Source organism: Aethalodelphis obliquidens, unplaced genomic scaffold, assembly GCF_003676395.1.
Source record: "Aethalodelphis obliquidens isolate GAN/ISIS:26980383/991018 unplaced genomic scaffold, ASM367639v1 scaffold42, whole genome shotgun sequence".
NCBI classification, from domain to species: Eukaryota; Metazoa; Chordata; class Mammalia; order Artiodactyla; family Delphinidae; genus Aethalodelphis; species Aethalodelphis obliquidens.
The window spans coordinates 14732079-14750641 of record NW_020837986.1 but is presented as its reverse complement, the minus strand read 5'-3'; the positions used below and the strand labels follow the sequence as shown (position 1 = coordinate 14750641).

Here is an 18563-nt window from a genome sequence, read left to right as displayed (position 1 = left end):
AGCTACTGACTTTGGTTACGTGCAGCTGGGTATGATCATACCCATCTTACAGATGGGAACTGAGGCTCAGAGAGAAGTGACCTGCTCAAGGTCACACAGCGGGGAAGTGTGCTAGAGTTGGGGATGGTTAGAACGTCCACCTCCCCCGACCCCCAGGGCACTCAGGGTTCCAGCCAGCTTGGCCAGGCCGGGTGCGAGGGAGTGGCTGGTTACCTGGGCGTGGGGCTGCTGTCACTTCCCTTGCAGGAGCCCGAGTTACTGCTGCTGCTGAGGGAAGAGGTGCCGTGGGCATCCCGCACGCTCACGGGGGGAGAGGTGCGCCTGGAGGCAGGAAGAAGAGGCAGGTGCTCGTTCTGGCTGGTGGGCAGCTGCGGACACTGGACGAACACCGCCAGGCCGCTGCGGCCCAAAGGGCCCCCACTTCAGGGTCACCGCCGGGGAGAGAAGCGTGGCGGGGGGATGCACAGACAGGGGTGACAGAACAGACAGTGCAAATCAAGGTGGAAAACCAGAAGGAGGCCGGTCCTCGGGACTCCCCAGAAGGCTGAGCAGGGCTGCGGGCCAAGGGTGGGGTCCCAGCTACCCCTACCAAGGGTCCTCAACTTCCAGGGTCCCCCAAGCCCAGAGGGAAAGGTCCCTGCACGGACTGAAACAGAGGTGGAGAGGAATGGGGCAGGCAGGAGGAGGGACAGGAGGAGGGGCACACGGGGAGGCCAGGGGAGCCTGGGTGGAAGGCTGCATGCCGTCCCTGCAGTAACTGTGAAGATCGAACAACAGTACTGGTGACGGCAGGGATCCAATGGTTTAAGTCTTCAGAGAACTTTTATACCCACTGTGTCATCTGAGCCCATAAATAGTTCCTGAGGCCAGTGTGAGCAAGCCCATTTTAAAGATGGGAAAACTGGGGCAACAACTTGCTCAAAAACAAGCCGGTGTTGGACTGGAGACAGAGACCCTCCCTGCCCCCACCTTCAGAGGCCAAGGCTCCGGGCATTGGGGAAACTCACCTGCGGGATCCAGCAGAGGCCCGTCTACTGCCTGGCAGGGACATGGCCATGAGGCTGTGGGTCCGGGTGAGGGGCGGGATGGGCGGTGTCCCCGGGGCTGAGGAGAGAGGGTGGGTTGGGGGGGCCGCGGGGGTGGCCGGGCCCGGCCACGTCATCCTCTCGCTGGGGCCGCTGCCCGGCATGGCTTCTCCTCTCACCCTTCAGCAGGACACCCAGGACGAGCTGGGGGCTGGCAGGCCAGGCTCAGGCCACAGCTGCCTCCACCAACAAATTTAGCAGGCTCTCACCCCACCACCCAACTTAGAATCACGATCATCAGAGCCTCAGGGCGGGCAGAAATCATCAGTCCAGCCCCGTGTCCTCCACATGAGTGAATGTGCCCCAGAGAGAACAAAGGCCTCGCCCAAGGTCACTGACACTGGGGCAGGGCCTCCTAATTGGCTCGGCCCAGCACTGAGTCCTCTACGCTACAAGCCAGGCCCCCAGACCCCTGACTCTCGGACCCCCACCCCCACGCTGGTCAATCCTCCCTCGGCGGGGGCTGCAGACTGGAGGCCTCCTGGAGCAGGACCAGGAACCCCAGATTAGGCTGCGCTAGTCTCGATGTCACCTTCTCACAGTGCCTGCTGGTGCGTGGCTCGGGGCTTCCCGTCTACAGGGGAGACAAGACAGACCAACACACCACACACGTGTAGAAAGACATATGGATACACGCGAATATGAAAAGGTACCACGCCCCCTCCATTCCAAGGCATGCCACACGTGGCTCAGTGAACATGCTCAGGGGGCCTGCCCACAACGCAGGACATGCAGCCCTCGCCTGCCCCCCCCCCCCCCCCCGCCCACATGCTGCACACAGGCATGCCCGCACCCATCCGTGCAAATGCTCATGCTCATTGTGGGGTGCACCAGGAACTCAGGGCACAGGCTCAACGCAAATGAGGAAGGAGACAGATGGGAGATGAGGACTCCTCCCTGCTCCCAGGGGGTGTCTCTGTAGGCTGGACCCAGTAGGAAGTGACCATGCCTGCAGAGATCCATCCTTGGCCCTCTTGACAAATCAGTAGAGAGACTCAGACCTGGCCTCCTGCCCAGGAATCCCAAGGCCCCTTTCCTGGGTAGAGGTTTGGGCTCCAAGGGCAGCCAGCCCTACAGAAGTTTAAGGAGGGGAGAGGCCCCATCCTGGGCTGGTGTTGGCTGCTGTGGAAGGAGGCCTGCACAGGGCATTAGCCCAGAGCTCCTGGAGTCCGAGGTGGAGAGGCCTGGGCTCTTTGCAGCCAATGTGCTAGTGCTGTGCCAGCTCCAGAGACCCTAGTCCCCTCCTGCCACGCTCAGAGCAAGAACTAAGGACAGTAGCCTGGGTTACAGGAGATTCAGCCAAGGACACAGTGTGCTGGACCTTCCCCCATGCGGGGAGAGAAGCAGTGACCAAGCCCTGCTCCACACCAGACCCCGTGCCAACCACATTACGTACATTATGCCATCGACTCCTCCCAACAACCCTATGAGGAAGTGCTGTGATTAGTCCCTTTACAGATGAGGAACCCGAGAGGGAACGGACTGCCCAAGTCCCAGCCCCAGTGTGGCAGGGCCAACACTGAACCAGGCCAACACCAGATGCTGAGGGGCTGGGTCTCAAACCCCAGAGCCCCTGCCCAGGGCACCACCCCTTCCCACGTCAGGGCCTCTGGGGATCCCGGTCATCCCGGCCAGCGGCGGGGCTGCGTCCTGAGTGGACAACGGCGCTACTCAGGTGGCCTGTTTCCTGGCTGTGACACAGACGTGGCGTGTTCCCTGGAGGGCTCGGACATTGCCAGCATTGTCTGCCTAGAGGTGTCAGGTGCCAGGCACAGGAGCCGCCGACACCCCACCTGTCACCTGAGCTGCTCGCCCCAGCTTGGGGATGCATCCCACCCACCATGCCCCAACTGCCCAGTCGGGGCCTCCTGGAACTGCAGGGCCGGCTTCCGGAGGAGGAACAGTGAGACGGGCTGAGGGGACAACAGTGCTACTCCACACTTGCCAGGAAGGCCACCAATGGCTCACCACCTCCTGGGCACAGGAGGGCCTCAACTAGGAGCAGCTTGGGAGGGGCTGATAGTCCTTGCTCGTGGGTGGACGAGGGCTTCAAGGATCATCTGTCACTGATTGAACACTTCTGCGGCCAGGTGACCGTGCTGAGTGCTTTTATGTGCCTTGGTCCATTACTTCAAATAAAAATCCTTCAAGGCAGGATTTTTTATCACATTTGGGTCCAAGGTCACACAGCTGCATGTCCAACAGACCCTGGCTTCTAGCCCCAGCCAGGCTGGCTTCACTGGCCATCCTCCCATCACCACTTCTGGCTTTTGGAAGGAAGCTGTGATTTCAGGAGGACTTCTCAGCAGAGGCAGGACTCAGAGCTGAGGCAGGGCCTTGCTCTTCCAAGCCAGCTCTGGTGAGCATTGCTAAGGAGCTCAGAAAGTCCGGGTGGAGCTCTGGGCCCAGGTCCTGGGAGGCGGGAACGATGCCTGCTTTGCCTTGGAGCTGCGTGTGGCCTTGGTACAATGAGGGCTTTGTTGTCGCTGTCCCTGCTCCTACCTTGCTTGGCAACCCCACGCCTCCCTCCTCTCTCGCTCCCTCTTCCTTCCTCTCTGGCCAGGGGGGTGGGGGTGGGAAGGGGATGGCATTTGTACCTGGTTGGAGCAGACAGTCTCCTGGGAGGCCAAAGCCAGCCATTCATCTGGGACAGAGGTGGAAGTGGCATTTCCCCTGCTGGGACGGGACCTTGCAGGCTGGGGTCCCTCTGGGAGGGCAGAAGACACCCAGGCCCAAAGGGAGTTGTCTCCCCAGGATCTAACCCAGAAGTGTCAGTGAGCACCCTGGGCTCTCTCAGGTCCTCCCTCCCCTCTGGGCCCCAGAGAGGAGGCAGATTGCCATGGCGTTTGTCTCCATGCCACCTGTTCGGCCTGGAGTCCCGCAGGCCTGTCCCCAGGTAGCCGCTTGGAATGGAAGGTGGAAAGGAAACCCCTAGCCGTGGGGAGCTGGGCTGACAGTTGCTTATCACCTCCACCCCAGGTTAAGCCCAGCCCCATTTCCCCATCCTGCCCACACCATGGCAACCCTGCTGCATCTACCCCTTTGATTAGTGCCTCACACACCGAACAGTGGGGGTTCAGGAGATATAGCAGGGTCCAGGGAACAGGAGATGGAAGGAGTCAGAAATAGTCAAAGATATCTGGGCTCAAATCCCAGCTCTGTCACCCTCCAGCTGCAGGCAGTGGGCGAGTCACACCACTTCTCTGAGCCTTAGCTTCCTCATCTGTAAGTGGGGCTGTAACAGAATGCACCTCATGTGGTTACTGTGAGAATAACACAGGATCATGCATGCACAGGGCTCAGTCCAGTGCCCACCACACAATAAACACTCGAAAGTGGGAACTCCCAGGATTCTGGCACTAGATAATTGCAGTGCAATGTGAGCTTCAAAACAGAAAGACTCAAGGCATAATAGTGGCTTCAGGAGGGTCAGGGAAAGCGTCTCCAAAAGGAAATTTACACTAAGTCTTAAAGGGTGAATAAGAGGTCACCAGGCAGAGAAAGTGAACGGGAGGGATGGAGAAGCGTGGGCAAAAGCCGTGAGTAATGCAATAGCATGGCTGCTCAGGAAACTAGGGGGCCTGGTGGAAGCAGAGGCACAGTGGGCCTGAGGCTGTAGAGGAAGGTGGGGCCAGGCCACACCGAGCCACAAAAGCCAGGATCTTGTCCTGTGAGCAACAGGGAGCCATGGAAGGGCCTTAAAAAGGGGACGGACACAATCAGACTTGCGTTTTAGAAAGCCCCTGCGTAGGGGGCCTTTGTGGACTATAGCTGGAAAGGGACAAGAATAGAGGCAGGGAGACCAGTTAGGAGGTTATCAAGAAATTAGAAGGGCCTGGGTCAGGGTGGCAGCAGGAGCAATGGAGAAAGGGGCCTGGAGCCTTCTCAAAATTCATCAGAGGCCCCCGATTAAGTAAAAATTAGGGCAAAACTCTTGATCCTGGCATTTAAGGCCCTCTTGTCTATACCCTTTCCAACCTGCTCTCAGCTGCTTGCTGACCCCAGGGGAAAGCCCTGTTCGTTGCTCCCACATCTTTGCAAAGGCTGTTTGCCCAGCCAACAGCACCTGCCCTGCCCTGCCCTGCCCTGCCCTGCCCTCATGCACACGTCACACTTTCCGTAAGGCTCTGCCCTACAGGACTTTCCTCTTGGGACTTCACCCGTCACTTACTCTCTTGACCACTTAGCGTGTCATGCCTTAGGTTGAAACTCAGGGAACACCCCGCTCTGGGGAATTTCATAAAAATAAACACAATCAACACACAACCGTTAGAAACGCAATGAGTTAAACAGGCACATTTGATAGACCAAGGGGTTGGATTAGATGGTCTCAAAGACACCTCTGGATCCACCATTCTCTGATTCTAGGGCTGTAAATGAAATAGAGTTCTAATTGATGCTTTCTTCCCTTTCAGTTACTAAGACTCCTGGATTTCAGTTTCTACATCTGTAAAACTAGGAAGCTGCGTTCTTCAAAGAGACACTATGGCATTTTGCTCAATCAGCAAGTCATGGGGGAAAAACCAGGCACTAGGTTAATCTAATATTCTAGCTAAGTGAAAGCCCCTGTATGCACTATAAATTATCTTTTTTTCCCCAAAGAATTAGCCATCAATAAGAGAAGAAAGCTATCCTAAAATCCAAAGGAACAGAACAATCTGTGTCTGATGACTCAAGCCTCTCACAATTGTGGAAAGCAGAGCAATGCAACCAATAGAACAGAACTTGGGAGGAATCTTGTCTCTGCCAAGGCAACGCTAGAATGCAGAACATTCCACCCTCAAACGGCAGAACGCCTGGTGCTCCTAGAATGCTAATGCAGAGGGAAGCGGGAGATGGAAGATGGGCCTGGGAGTGTTCCAGCCGACCTCTCTGGACCTCAGAGGATTAGTGCTATGAGGGCTACTCATGGCTGAGGAGTTTGGTAAACCTTCCATTGGCTTCACGACCTCATCAGCCACTATGCTTCTCTGCACTATCAGCACAACCAGGACCTTTCTTCCTAGACTTGGGAAGGGGGGCAGTGGTAGCATTTCTCCTGTTTGCTTCCTGTTTCCTACACAAGCTGTTCTCAGAGCTGGAACCATAGATGGGGCCACTGGACTCCTTCTCACTGTGGCAACCCCAGTACAGCGCAGGGCAGACCCACAGCTTGGCCAAATGTTGCGAGGGCTCCCAAGGCAACCAGGATGGGCGTGAGGGCTGAGGCGTCTGCTATGCAGGTAGTCTCTGGTGGTTCGACTCAGAGTCCAGAGCCGGGAGGGCACCAAGAGCCAGTGGTCTTCAAACCACCTGGAGAACTTGCCTCTGGGACTATGAGGGGGTGGGCTCAGGCCTCCTTCCCCATTTCGCCTCGAGAGACTCCTCTTGTACCTGTTCTACATATGGAAGGTCTGAAGTAAGACTACAGTTTTAAAAGGGTTTTGCAGGTTAAAAATCTATGTAATATATATTTTCCACAACGAGATACTATTTCACATCCACTAGGACGGCTATAATCAAAAAGACAGACAACAACAAGTACAGGCGAGGATGCAGAGAAATTGAAACCCTTGTGTATTGCTGATGGGAATGTGAAATGGTACAGCCACTGTGGAAAACAGTCTGGCAGTTCCTCAAAAAGTAAAACATTGAATTACCAAATGATCTAGCAATTCCACTAGTGGGTATACACCCCCAAAGAATAGAAAATAGGTGTTCAAACAAAAACTTGTACAGGGATGTCCATAGCAGCACTATTCACAACAGCCCAAAGGAGGAAATGACCCAAATGTCCATCAACGGATGAATGGACAAACAAAATGTGGCCTATACATACGATGGAATATCATTTAGATGTAAAAAGGAATAAAGTACCAATACACGCTACAACATGGATGAACCTTGACAATATTATGCTAAATGAAAGAAGCCAGACACAAAAGGCCACATGTCGTGATTCCATTTATACGAAGTGGCCAGAACAGACAAATCCATAGACAGAAAGCAGATTAGCGGTTGCCAAGGGCTGGGCCAAGGAGGAATAGGGGATGACTGTTAATGGGATTGATGAAAGTGTTTTAGAGTTAGATAGTGGTGACAGATACACAACTCTGTGAATATACTAAAACCCTTTGTATTGTACATTTTAAAAGGGTGGATTTTATAGTATGTGGCTATATATCAATAAAAAACAAAAATAATCTATATAATATATATTTAAAATGAACCATTGTAAAAGGACAGGCATGGTCCAGGAAGGGGAAGGGAATGGCCCAGGATGGCTCAGCAAGTAGTGACAGGACAGGAACTAGAAGCAGCCCTCCTGCCTCTACCTGACTTCAGGCAGCTGGGCCCAGGGCAGGTACTGCCCTGGTCCTCCTGACTCTGGGTCAGCCTGGAGGAGACAGGCGACTAAGACTGACCCTTTGAAGGTCTGGCATAGCCCCAACCTCATCTGATCCTCACAAATTCCCTGTGGAGGGAGGCCAGGTGGAGACTGATGCGTAGGACACATGGGAAACCTGAAGCTGCAGAGCTTTCGAGATCACTCAAGGTCACACCTGGACGTCTAGGTCATGAGTGCCTGCATTTCTACTGCATCATGACTGCCTCATAGTACAAGAGAACTGGGACACATACCGCTATGCTGCATGAAAAAGCAAAAATCTACTTTCCCAGGAGATTCTAAAATACCAGGATGGAGATGCAGGGGTTACATCCCCGCATCCTGGGCTCCTCATGCTTCCATAAAAGCAGAACATCGCATGTGGAGAAAAGGGAACCCTTGTATACTGTTGACGGGAATGTAAAATGGTGCAGCCTCTGAGGAAAACAGTGTGGAGGTTCCTTAATATACCGAAAGTAGAACTACCATATGATCTAGCAATTTCACTCCTAGGTATATATCCAGAAAAAACACTAACTTGAAAAAGTACATGCACCCCAACATTCAACAGAAGCACTATTTACAATAGCCAAGACATGGAAACAACCCAAGTCCCATAAACAGACGATTGGATTAAGAAGGAATGGTATATATACATATATATATACACACACACACACACACACACAATGAATATTATTCAGCCATAAAAAAGAATGAAATATTGCCATTTGCAACAATGTGGATGGACCTAGAGAATATTATGCTTAGTGAAATAAGTCAGACAGAGAAGGACAAATATATGATCTCACTGATATGTGTAATCTAAAAACTAATATAAATGAATCTATATACAAAACAGAAATAGACTCACAGATATAGAAAACAAACATGTGGATACCAAAGGGGAGAGGGAAGGGGGAGGGACAAATTAGAGGTATGGGATTAACAGCTACGAACTACTATATATAAAATTGATAAGCAACAAGGATATACTATAAAGCACAGGGAATTATACCCATTATCTTGTAATAACCTAAAGGAATATAATCTGAAAAAAATACTGAATCACTAAGCTGTACACCTGAAACTAACCCAATATCATAAATCAACTATACTTCAATAAAAAGACAATAAATAAAATAAAATATTCCTGAAAAAAAGCAAGTGGACCTCACAGAAACAGGAGGTTAGCAGAGCAAGGAAGATTGTTCAAAAAGAAATTCTTCATGTGTCTTCTCCCTAAACAGTGTAAGTCTCTCCATGTCCCTCAAAGAATCAGCCATGTGGGCAAAGGAGAAGCCCTCACCATGAGGACCACTGTGTTCAACTCTTCCAACAGCTGCTGCATCCTGCTCACTAGCCCAGATGCTGTGCGAGCCCAGCACTGAGAGACCCTCAGCTCCTCAAGCCACAGCACATGGTCCCTGTCGGTGACCTTGCACCCTTGACCTGAGTCTCAGCTGCCTCATGCATTCAGTGGGACCCACCCTCCTGACCCTGCCTTATCCAACCAAGGCAATGAATGGAGCAATGGGGGAATTCCAGACAAACAGAGGACAGAACATTTCTTGCCATTACTACTGCTACCACTGCCTCTTATAGGGGATATTTTCTCCTTTTTCAGAAGTATTATTCTTTGCTTTAGTGCAAGTCAGAGCAAGCCCAGGTGGTGACTCTGAGATTACCGGCACCCTCTGCCGAGCCGACTGCCCTGGGGTGGCTCTCCAGGCCAATGCCTGGCAAGCCTCCTACATGGGGAGGGGCAGCAGGGGCGACACTGGTTTCCATCCCTGCACAGCTGTGCCAGGGCTGCCCCTCTGCAGACAACCATGGGGAGGTGTGGGGGACAGAGGTGCCCTGGTGCTAGCCCCAGCTTGGGAGCTGCTTGGCAAGTGGCTCCTGGCAGGTGGAGGTCCTTCAACGACCTTGGCCACAGCATGTGCTTCCCTGGGCTTCCTGGCTGATACAGCTGTCAAGCCGCAGCCTGGCTCCTCTCCTGCCACCGCCTCCTCCCGAGGTTCCAGCTTTAAAGCATGACCCTATGGACTCTCTTTTCTTCAGATCTCTGCTGCGGTTCTTAGGATCCTTGAGTTAGCGTCCACCCCTCCCCTGCATTTACCCCAAGTACCTACAGGAGCTATAACACACTCACAGAGCTCTAGAATGGAAAGAATGTTGGGTAGACTTTGTCACAGCCCACCGTTTTACAGACAGAAACTGAAAGCCAGAGGGAGCACGCCATATGTCTAAAGTTGCTCAGCAAGTGCAGCACAAAGCCTGGGCTGGGAGCTCACCTCCTGACTCTAGTGACAAAGCTTCTGCACTGCAGCCCCACCCCACACCGCTGTTCGAATCCAGGCAGGAGTCTGATAAAATAAGAACAGAAGGCGGCTTTTTGAGTAAAGAAGTCATGGAAGGAAAGCCAAGGGGAAAACAGAAGTCTCACCAATTTTAAGGCAGCTCACAAATGACACAGTAAAATATACATTGAAACCGAGGCCTGGGGAAGAAGGGAATACCACAGGCTGACCACACATGCAAACGTGGCAGCAATAACGAGGCTCAGATTCCACTCTGAGCTTCCTGGCCATCAAAGCAAAAAGAGAAATTATGCCCAGTCTTCTTGTTCTTATAGTTAGGGGAGAGCAGGAAGCAGACTAGTTCTTTAGGAGACATAAAGCTCTCCCTAAAATGAACGCTAAAAGAAACATTATTGCATGTGATTTGCTGTAGGGATAGAGGACTGCCTATTGTGAATCTGCAAGGAGGATCCCAAGATAAAGGAAAGATGGTGGCCTCAGAGCTCAGCCAAGTTACCCTGTATGTGCTGTGCTCGGCTGACATGAGATTGAAGGACCCATGGAACACAAGGACCAAAGGGCTAAAGGGATGTTCAGATGTCATCTGATCTGCCTAGGACCACAGCTCCTTTCCATGGAGATAGCCCCCACCCAATCTGAGATCAGAGAGCTCTATCTTCCTGGGAATACAAAGCAGGGAACCACATAAACTCATGCTGTCTCTTGCATTCTCTCTCGCTCTCACTCTCTCTCCTGGCATTTCATGACAATCTAGTCCAACTGCCACATTTTCTAAGCAGAAACTGATGACTTGCCAAAGGCCACAATGTGAGCTGTGGGAACAGGGGACATGAGACTGAAGGTGGGCCAGCTGATTCCAATCCCACCAGCCACTGTGGGCATGCTGCTCCTGTTGGAAGCCAGGTCTCTCCTATCTTCTTGCGGCTCCTGGGGGCTTTGTATGGAGATACAGGCCCAGCTCACCCAACTGTTCCTGTTTAGCCCAGGAGCCATGCTGATCCCAAATCAGCATCCTTCACCTCTCCTCCCAGACCCCCTTTCTTTCTCCAGCTGCCAGCTTCCCTGCCGTCCTCAGCAGCTGATTCCTGTCCAACTGACTTCCAGTGGCACTTCCCCCATCAAGCTGAATTATTTTGCCTTCACTAAGATCTGGGGCCTTTGACAGCGCCCAACATGGCTCACACTTGCTGAAAGAGGGTGGGTAATTATAAACCTCTCTCCCCAAAAGACCTCCTACTCTGGAGAAGCTGCTCCACCCCTTAATTTAGCTAAAAGGAGCATTTTAAAATGTTTTCAAAGGGAGACTCTGTAAAAATCTATGTCTATATTAAAATCCCTTTGTCTCAGAATGAGTTTTTCCCCTTTGCTGGGAGGCTAATTTAACAAAAAGAAACCATGGCTTTGGGCTCAAATATGCCAGGATTTGAATTCCAAACTGCACTACCCACTATATTTATGACAGTGGGAATACCACTTTACTTCTCTAAGCCTCAGTCTCCTCATCTGTAAAATGGAGCTAATTACAGATACTGTGCACAAGTACAGTCACGATTAGCAGTTATACCTGCTAAATGCCTAGCAAGGATCTGGCATAGGGAAAGCACTCCATAAACAGTATTTATTTATTCACCTAAATAGGCTTGTTCTTAATGTTGTTCATATATGTTACATCTTTATTCCACTCCAAAATCTTCATCTGAAATATTATAATAGTTTGTATTTCAGGGGTCTCTTTCTTTCTCCCCATGCTTTATTTTCTCCACAGTCCTTAGCAACAGCTAATATATTTATGTACTTTGTTTATTGTCTCTAGAATATAAGCTCTAGGAAGGTAAGGATATTTGCCCATTTATTTCTTAATTTAGTTCCCAGCGCTTAGACCAGTGCCTGGCACCCCACAGGCCCTCAACAAACATTTGCTGGATGAATAAGTGTTTCTGCACTCACCTGGGTTGATATCACTACCCAAGTAAGTGCGGGCTTCTTAGCAAGTAAAAAAAGGGGCAAGAAAAGCTTTGCAGTACTTAGTTTATATTATTATAGTCCTTCTCACACATGGCGTCCTATTTAGGTGGGCTGGTCTCTCCTGCTAGATTTGTAAGCCAGGGATTTATCCATCTCCGAATCCTTAGTATCTAGCAGGGTCTTGAGTACAAAACCCTTAAAAACTGCATCTTAAGGGAAAGCGTGAAAGCACCGTTTGAAAGCTGTCATTTAATCAGCCTCTTGCCAGGCACTGTCCTGGGTGTTCCACATTTATCCTCTCAGTTCACCCTCACGTTAGGGGGTGTGCCCTCCATTTTACCACCAGAGACCAGTGAACTTGCAGGAGGGCACGTAGCAAGTAGGTGGTAATACTGAGAGTGGAACTCAAACGATTCCAGCTGCCCCTCTAAATTACATCTCCGCACTCAGAAAATCCAATTCGTTGTGTCAACAACCCCAAATCCTGACAGCAGCCCTCAGAGAAAAGTGAAAGATACAACATTACAGTGGACCCTCCTGGTTTGCAGATTCTGTAGTTGTGAATCATCTCCTTGCTAACATTTATTCATAAGCCCCAAATCAATACCCAGTTCGTTCACAGTCCTGGGTGGAATGCACAGAGCGGTGAAAAATTTCAGTTGCCTGATGCCCATGTTCCCAGCTGAGTGGAACAAGGCAACCTCCCGTTTCATTTCTTTTCTTCTTTCTTTTTCTTTTAAATAAAATTGATTTTAAAAAATAGTATTTTAAACTGCACAGTTTCCAGGAGTACACAGTTATCAAAAATGCACACACTTCACTTAGCTTGGTTCCTTTCTTATACTATAAACAAGTGTCCTTTTTGTGGTCTCTTTAGAGCTATGTTTTTAACATATTTTGTGCTTTGCTGGTGTGGGGGGGGTAATTTTGCTATTTAAAATGGCCCACTAGCATAGTGCTGAAGCGCTGTCCAGTGTTCCTAAGCTAAGGAAGGCTGTGACGTGCCTTATGGAGAAAATAAATGTCAGATAAGGTTCGTCCAGGTGTGAGTTATAGTGCTGTTGGCACGAATTCAATGTGAATGTACCAACAATGTATATTAAAGGTGTCTTTAAACAGAAACACAAATAAATAAAACAATGTTATGTATTGATCAGTTGATGAAAATGTTGTGACCAGAGGCTCCCAGGAGCCTAATTCTGTATTCTCCCTCAGGAGCAATGGTTTTGTACTAATTCAGGGTTCACAGCTGGTTTATAGAACATCACTATTGCAAATAACAAGGACTGACTGTATTAAGCACAGGTGCCCAGCACCTTGATCTGCACACAACAGGTCCGGTTGTGTCCACGCACAAGTACACGTACAACCACGCTCGGCTGTGTGCTCAGCTCCGTGTACTCAACACTGCCGTCCGCACCAGCACCCGCCGAGCCCTCGGGGGGCCGTGAGGACTAAATGCAGGAGCTCGGTGGGTACAGCCAAACACTCCTGGATTCAAATCCCAGCTCAGTGGGGAGCTGTGTGCCTGCAGGCCTGTCATAATCAGGGCCAGTTTCCTTACGTGTACGTGAGGTTAATCGTTGTCACGATGGTAAAGTGGGGCTGTGCAGGTCAAGCGCAGGGGTAGGGGTGGGGCTTGGGGCAGGCAGCAGGACAGAGCCTTTTCAGCCCTTGTATCTGTACAGGGCATGGATGGGGTCCAGGAGAGCCAAGCTGAGGGCCTCCCCCTCCTTAGCCGACTGGCCTCCCTGCTCTCGCAGGCCTGGGCCTCACTCCGCCCAACGTTTCCTCGAGGAGCACCTGGAGGCCAGGAGGCCAGGGACCAGAAGGTCAAAGCCAGAAGGTACTCAGAGACAGGCAACTCCAGGGGTCCCAAACTGGCAGCCCATAGGCTGTATCGTGCCTAAAGACCACTCTCCTTTGGCCTGCATGTACGTGTATTTTAATTTCAGTCAACATTTATAACTTGAGAGACTGCATACTTAAAGAAACCCAGATTTCTAGCTTGTCTTAACCCCAAAGATCCTGCAGCTCCGCGCCTGCATTCCTGCATGGCAGTGATGGGCTGAGGCTGAGGAGTGGCCCCTTTTTGCCAGTTCTTACCTGCACTTGTGCTCTTTACCTGGGCTGTTTCGTTTGTTAGCTGCCTGGCATTGGGGTTTGGAATCTCCAGTCTAGTCCAATCCCATTTTATAGATAGAGGATCTGAGGTCAGGGGGAAGGTGTGGCGCTTGACCAAGGCCCCAGGTATACTGGTGGAGCTGAGATTTGAACCCTTGCAGCTCTGAGCCCAGGGTGCTGGGATGACTCCCAGGGAGGCTGGGAACACAGAACGGGGGACTTGGGCTGAGGGGCAAATCCTGTTCAGGAAAAGGCTGCTGGTGCCAAAAGGTAAAGCAGAGACCAGCAGCTCTGGCTGCAGTCAGCAGAAAGCTCTCCTTCCCACCTGCGGGCAAATACCAGCCTCCCCCACCCTGTAAGATAAACTCCTCCCCGGCTCTGTTGACACAGGGCTCTCAGGTGTCCCTCTGCCCTGACATTTCCCCTGAGCAGGCAAAGATCTTCGTAATCGCAGGGGCCCCCGGGAAGGTGTGCAGAGCAGGGGTTTTTCCTAGAGCAGAACCTAGCTGGAAAACCTAGGTCTCAGCAGAGGACTGACCATGGGCTATAGCTTCCTCATCTGCAACATAGGGTTTCAACTGCGAAGATTTAATCAGATAATGCTGTGAAGAGCCCTGGCACACACTGCCCAATGAGCAGTCATTTCTTTCCCTTATTTTATAAACCAAGGCCCAGAGACAAGTGAATAATTCACCCCAAGAAGGTCACGGAATTAGCTCCAACTGGGTAATTTTTAAATGTTAAATATAGTTCTATTTATGAATGTTGTTATTATAGCTATAAAGTAGCACACATCTTTTTTTAAAAAAAAAAAGCCTCCATTTTTGCTACTCAGAGATAAACCACTGATTAATTTGTCGGCTGCTCCTCCTAGCTTTTTTCTAAGCATAGAAGAAAAACTATTTTGGAGGCGGGTTTTGTTATTTTTACATAGTTATAAACATGGTAGAGAGGCACCTTTATATCTTTTTAAAAAATTTAACATGGTTTATGAATTGCCCATGATACGGCATATTCTTTATAGGAAGTATTTTATGGGCTGTATAATAGTCCATTTCATGGGTCCATCACTGTTACCTTAACATCCCCCTCTGTTGAACATATAGACTTTTTTACTATCAAAAAGAATGCTACAACAGACATCTTCATGCATTATTATTTTTCTGTCGTTAGAATTATTTCCTTAGGAAGGATCCCCAGTAGTAGGTTTATAGGGTCAAAAAGTTTGAATATGCTGCCAAACTGCTTTTCTAAAGGGCTGAGTTGCTAGTTGATTCTCCCCCCATAACATACGCACAGCAGCTGTGTTTCCCCTTGACAAAACCACAGGCACTTAGCCTTGCCTCCTGAAAGGCAAGGAGTTCGAGCTCAAAACAGGAATTACCAAAGATGGTCTTTCTGTGTCTCTTTGGCCTTGTGACAAGTGTCTTCACCTCACATGGCAAAGAGGGAAACTGAGGCCTCCTGGAGAGACGTAGCTCGAAAGTGGCCTAGCTCCAAGATTGAAAGCAGGTCCCCTCAAGCTTCTCCTCTCTCCTAATCAGAGTACTTCTTACCTGTGTGGCAGCTCTGGCAGGGACATTTCAGTCAATGTTTACCAAGCGTCTATGTGCGCTGGGTTCTCCCCAGTAGTCCCAGTAATCAAAGAGTGTGTCAGGGAGAGGCTGGGCAGAGGACAGAGGGAGCCTCTCTGCAGAACTCAGGAGCAGGCTTCTGCAGATGGATGCAGATGTCTATGGAGGAGCATTCCAGCTTCAGTGCAGGGAAGGGGGGTCAACATTACAGAAACATGCAGGAGAAGGGGAGATACAAGGGGCTGGGTTCACGAGACCAGACAGTGTAGGGACAAAGGGGAGCAGAGGGGAGACCAGGCACTGGGGGAGCACCTTTTGAGCCTACAGAAAAAGTTCTGAGCAGAGGAAGGACGAGGTCAGGTTTAGATTGTAGACGATAACCCTGTACCAGCTCTGCTGAGAATGGGCTGGAAGAGATGAGAAAGGGCACCAGGAAAGCCAAGACGGGAGAAGAGGAAAGGAAGTGAGAGAAGTAAAGATGTCTTCGAGAGAAATGTAGGGAGTAGACAGGGACCAAAAGAGATGGGCCGTGGGAAACCAGGGAGAGGGAAGAACCGTGATGATGCCCAGGCCTCTGGGTACGTGGGGGTGATGCCCACCCAATGTTCATCTCCCCTTCTCCCTTAATAACAGAACCCTATTTTTGTTCAGGGTTGGCAATATACCCAGCTTAAAACACACCAGTATCCAGAGTGGCGCTGGCAGTTCTGGCCTGTGTACTATGAGCATCAGTACCGGGCCTGAGAGTCTGGCTAGTTGTCATCTAGCACGCGAGGCCGGAAGAGAAGTGGGCATCACGCCTTCAGTGGCTCAGTCTCCCAGGTGCCAGGAGCAGGGCCAGATTCAGAATCAAGGGCTAGCAAACACGAGCTGAAGGAAGTCAGGCAGCCAACCAGGTGATCTGGGACCTGAGAACCCCATGCACAGTCAACCTAGTACCAGGAAAATGGCCTCGAGGCCACTGTCCATCTCCCCTGGGACACAGCCCAGCACAGGAGAAAGAGCACAGAACTGGGAACCCGTACGCTCAGCTCTGCCATTGACTCACAGGCCTGAGGCCACCCTTCTTTTGAGTTGATACCTCAGTGTCCCCATCTATAAATGGAGACAATGCCCCCACCTCATGGAGCTGTGTGACCACCTGGCCTCTGCCATCACATCTTCCCAAATATCCTCACTGATTCACCTCATGGGTTCACCATGCTGTCGCCTATGCAGTGCCCTCTGCCTAGAAAGCCCTTCCAAGCTTCTTCTACCTGCTTCTCTTCCAAGCTCAATTCAAGCATGGATGCCCACGTGTGGCTCCACGGGGGGCAGAGTTCACAGCTCTCGCCAAGGTGGCCCCATGGCATGTGCTCTTTTGTTATACCAGGAGGACACAGGCTGTTTACACACATCCGCTGTGGATCACTATCTTCCATTTTCTGAGGGTTTCTAAGTCTATATACACAGACACACAGACACAGAGGCGTTTGGCTTAAGCAGCGATGTGCACTGCTGGCGAGCTGTGCAAGGGCACTGGCAGAAGAGGTAGTGATGCCCTCAACCAGGCTCCACACACCCAGAGCAGAGCAGAGAAGGTTGCCCTGCGCTGTTCCAGCCAGTGCATCTCGAGCCTGGCCCAGCGTGGAGCTCAACAAACACTCCTTAATGAATATATGGCTTCTCCTCCTCTGTCTCCCAAATGCCTTTTGTGACGATAGATGGTGCTGACACTCTCCTTGTCCTTGGAGTTGAGATGGTCAGCTACAGAGTTCTGCACCTGCCTCTCACCCACAGAAAGGCAGTGCCGTGCCCATTGTACATACAAGGTGAGGGAGAAAGGTGACCTGCTTCACCAAGTGTCACCGGAATCAAAGGCATCAAGGCACCCAGCATGGGCCCTCTTCCTCTAGAGATCAGAGGTCTGTGTGGGCTCTGACGCTACACCCCATGGTCTCAGGAACTCAGGCCCCCTGTTTGCAAAACAAAGCTGTGGAGATGTGTGAATTTTAAGTACCTCTAGGTGCTGTCCTGTGATTCCACGTGATAGTAGAGAAGGACTGAATTCAGAGGCTGCAATCTCTCAGGAAGCTAGTCTCTTTCTGAGTCTCTCTCTCTCTCACACACACACACACAAACACACACACATACATACACACGCACGCTGAGTCTGAAACTCCCACAGGGCTCTCTGGGGCAAGACACAGATTGGGAGAAAATAGCTGCAAAATATATATTTGACAAGGAACTTGTATCGAGTATGTATAAATAACTCTTACAACTCAATAATATTAAGACCAACAGCCAAATAGTTAAATATTTAAAAGTTGGCAAAATACTTGAACAAATAATTCACCAAAGATATATGGATGGCAAATAAGCACACAAAAAGATGCTCAACATCGTTAGTCATTAGGAAAATGCAAATTAAAGCCATAAGGAGATACCACTATACACCTATTGGAATGATTAAAATTAAATAGACTAGGGCTTCCCTGGTGGCGCAGTGGTTGAGAGTCCGCCTGCCGATGCAGGGCACATGGGTTCGTGCCCCGATCCGGGAAGATCCCACATGCCGCGGAGCGGCTGGGCCCGTGAGCCATGGCCGCTGAGCCTGCGCGTCTGGAGCCTGTGCTCCGCAACGGGAGAGGCCACAACACTGAGAGGCCCGTGTACCGCAAAAAAAAAAAAAAAAAAAAAAAAAATTTAAATAGACTGATCATACCAAGTACTGTTGCGGATGCAGAGAAACCATAACTCTCATACGCTGCTGCTGGGAATGTAAAATGGTACAACCACTCTGGAAACACTTGGGCAGTTTTTTTAAAAGTTAAATATATATTTACCAAATGATCTAGCCGCTCCACTTCACTCCTAGGTATTTACCCTAGAGAACAGGAAGGTATATCCATACAAAGACTTATACACAATTGTTCACAGCAGCTTTATTTATAATAACAAAAAACTAGAAAAAACCAAATGTCCATCAACAGATGAAGGGCAAAACAAATCATGGTTTACCCTTCCATACAATGGTGTACTATGTGTACTCAGAAATAAAAAGGAATAAACTGATGTACACAACAACTTGAATCTCTAAATAATCATGCCGGGTGAAAGAAGCCAGACCCCCACCGCCTCC

At 50.3% G+C, this 18563-nt stretch overlaps 1 protein-coding gene across 6 annotated transcripts in view; it reads right to left on the bottom strand.

Annotated features, from left to right (window-relative positions):
- The window catches only part of SNPH (syntaphilin), a 41939-nt gene that overhangs the window by 11896 nt on the left and 11480 nt on the right, over positions 1-18563 (bottom strand). For 2 of the 6 annotated variants that reach the window (XM_027078702.1, XM_027078704.1), the window contains 2 exons: positions 1008-1104; positions 214-321 (listed from right to left, as the gene is read on the bottom strand). The exons of 1 other annotated variant lie outside the window; for it this stretch is intronic. In XM_027078702.1, coding sequence (XP_026934503.1) covers positions 214-321; positions 1008-1057 — 158 coding nt within the window. In that variant the 5' untranslated portion in view covers positions 1058-1104. Of the gene's footprint in view, positions 1-213; positions 322-1007; positions 6623-18563 lie in introns of those variants that run through there. 3 more of the 6 variants (XM_027078699.1, XM_027078700.1, XM_027078701.1) reach the window with 3 other exon arrangements.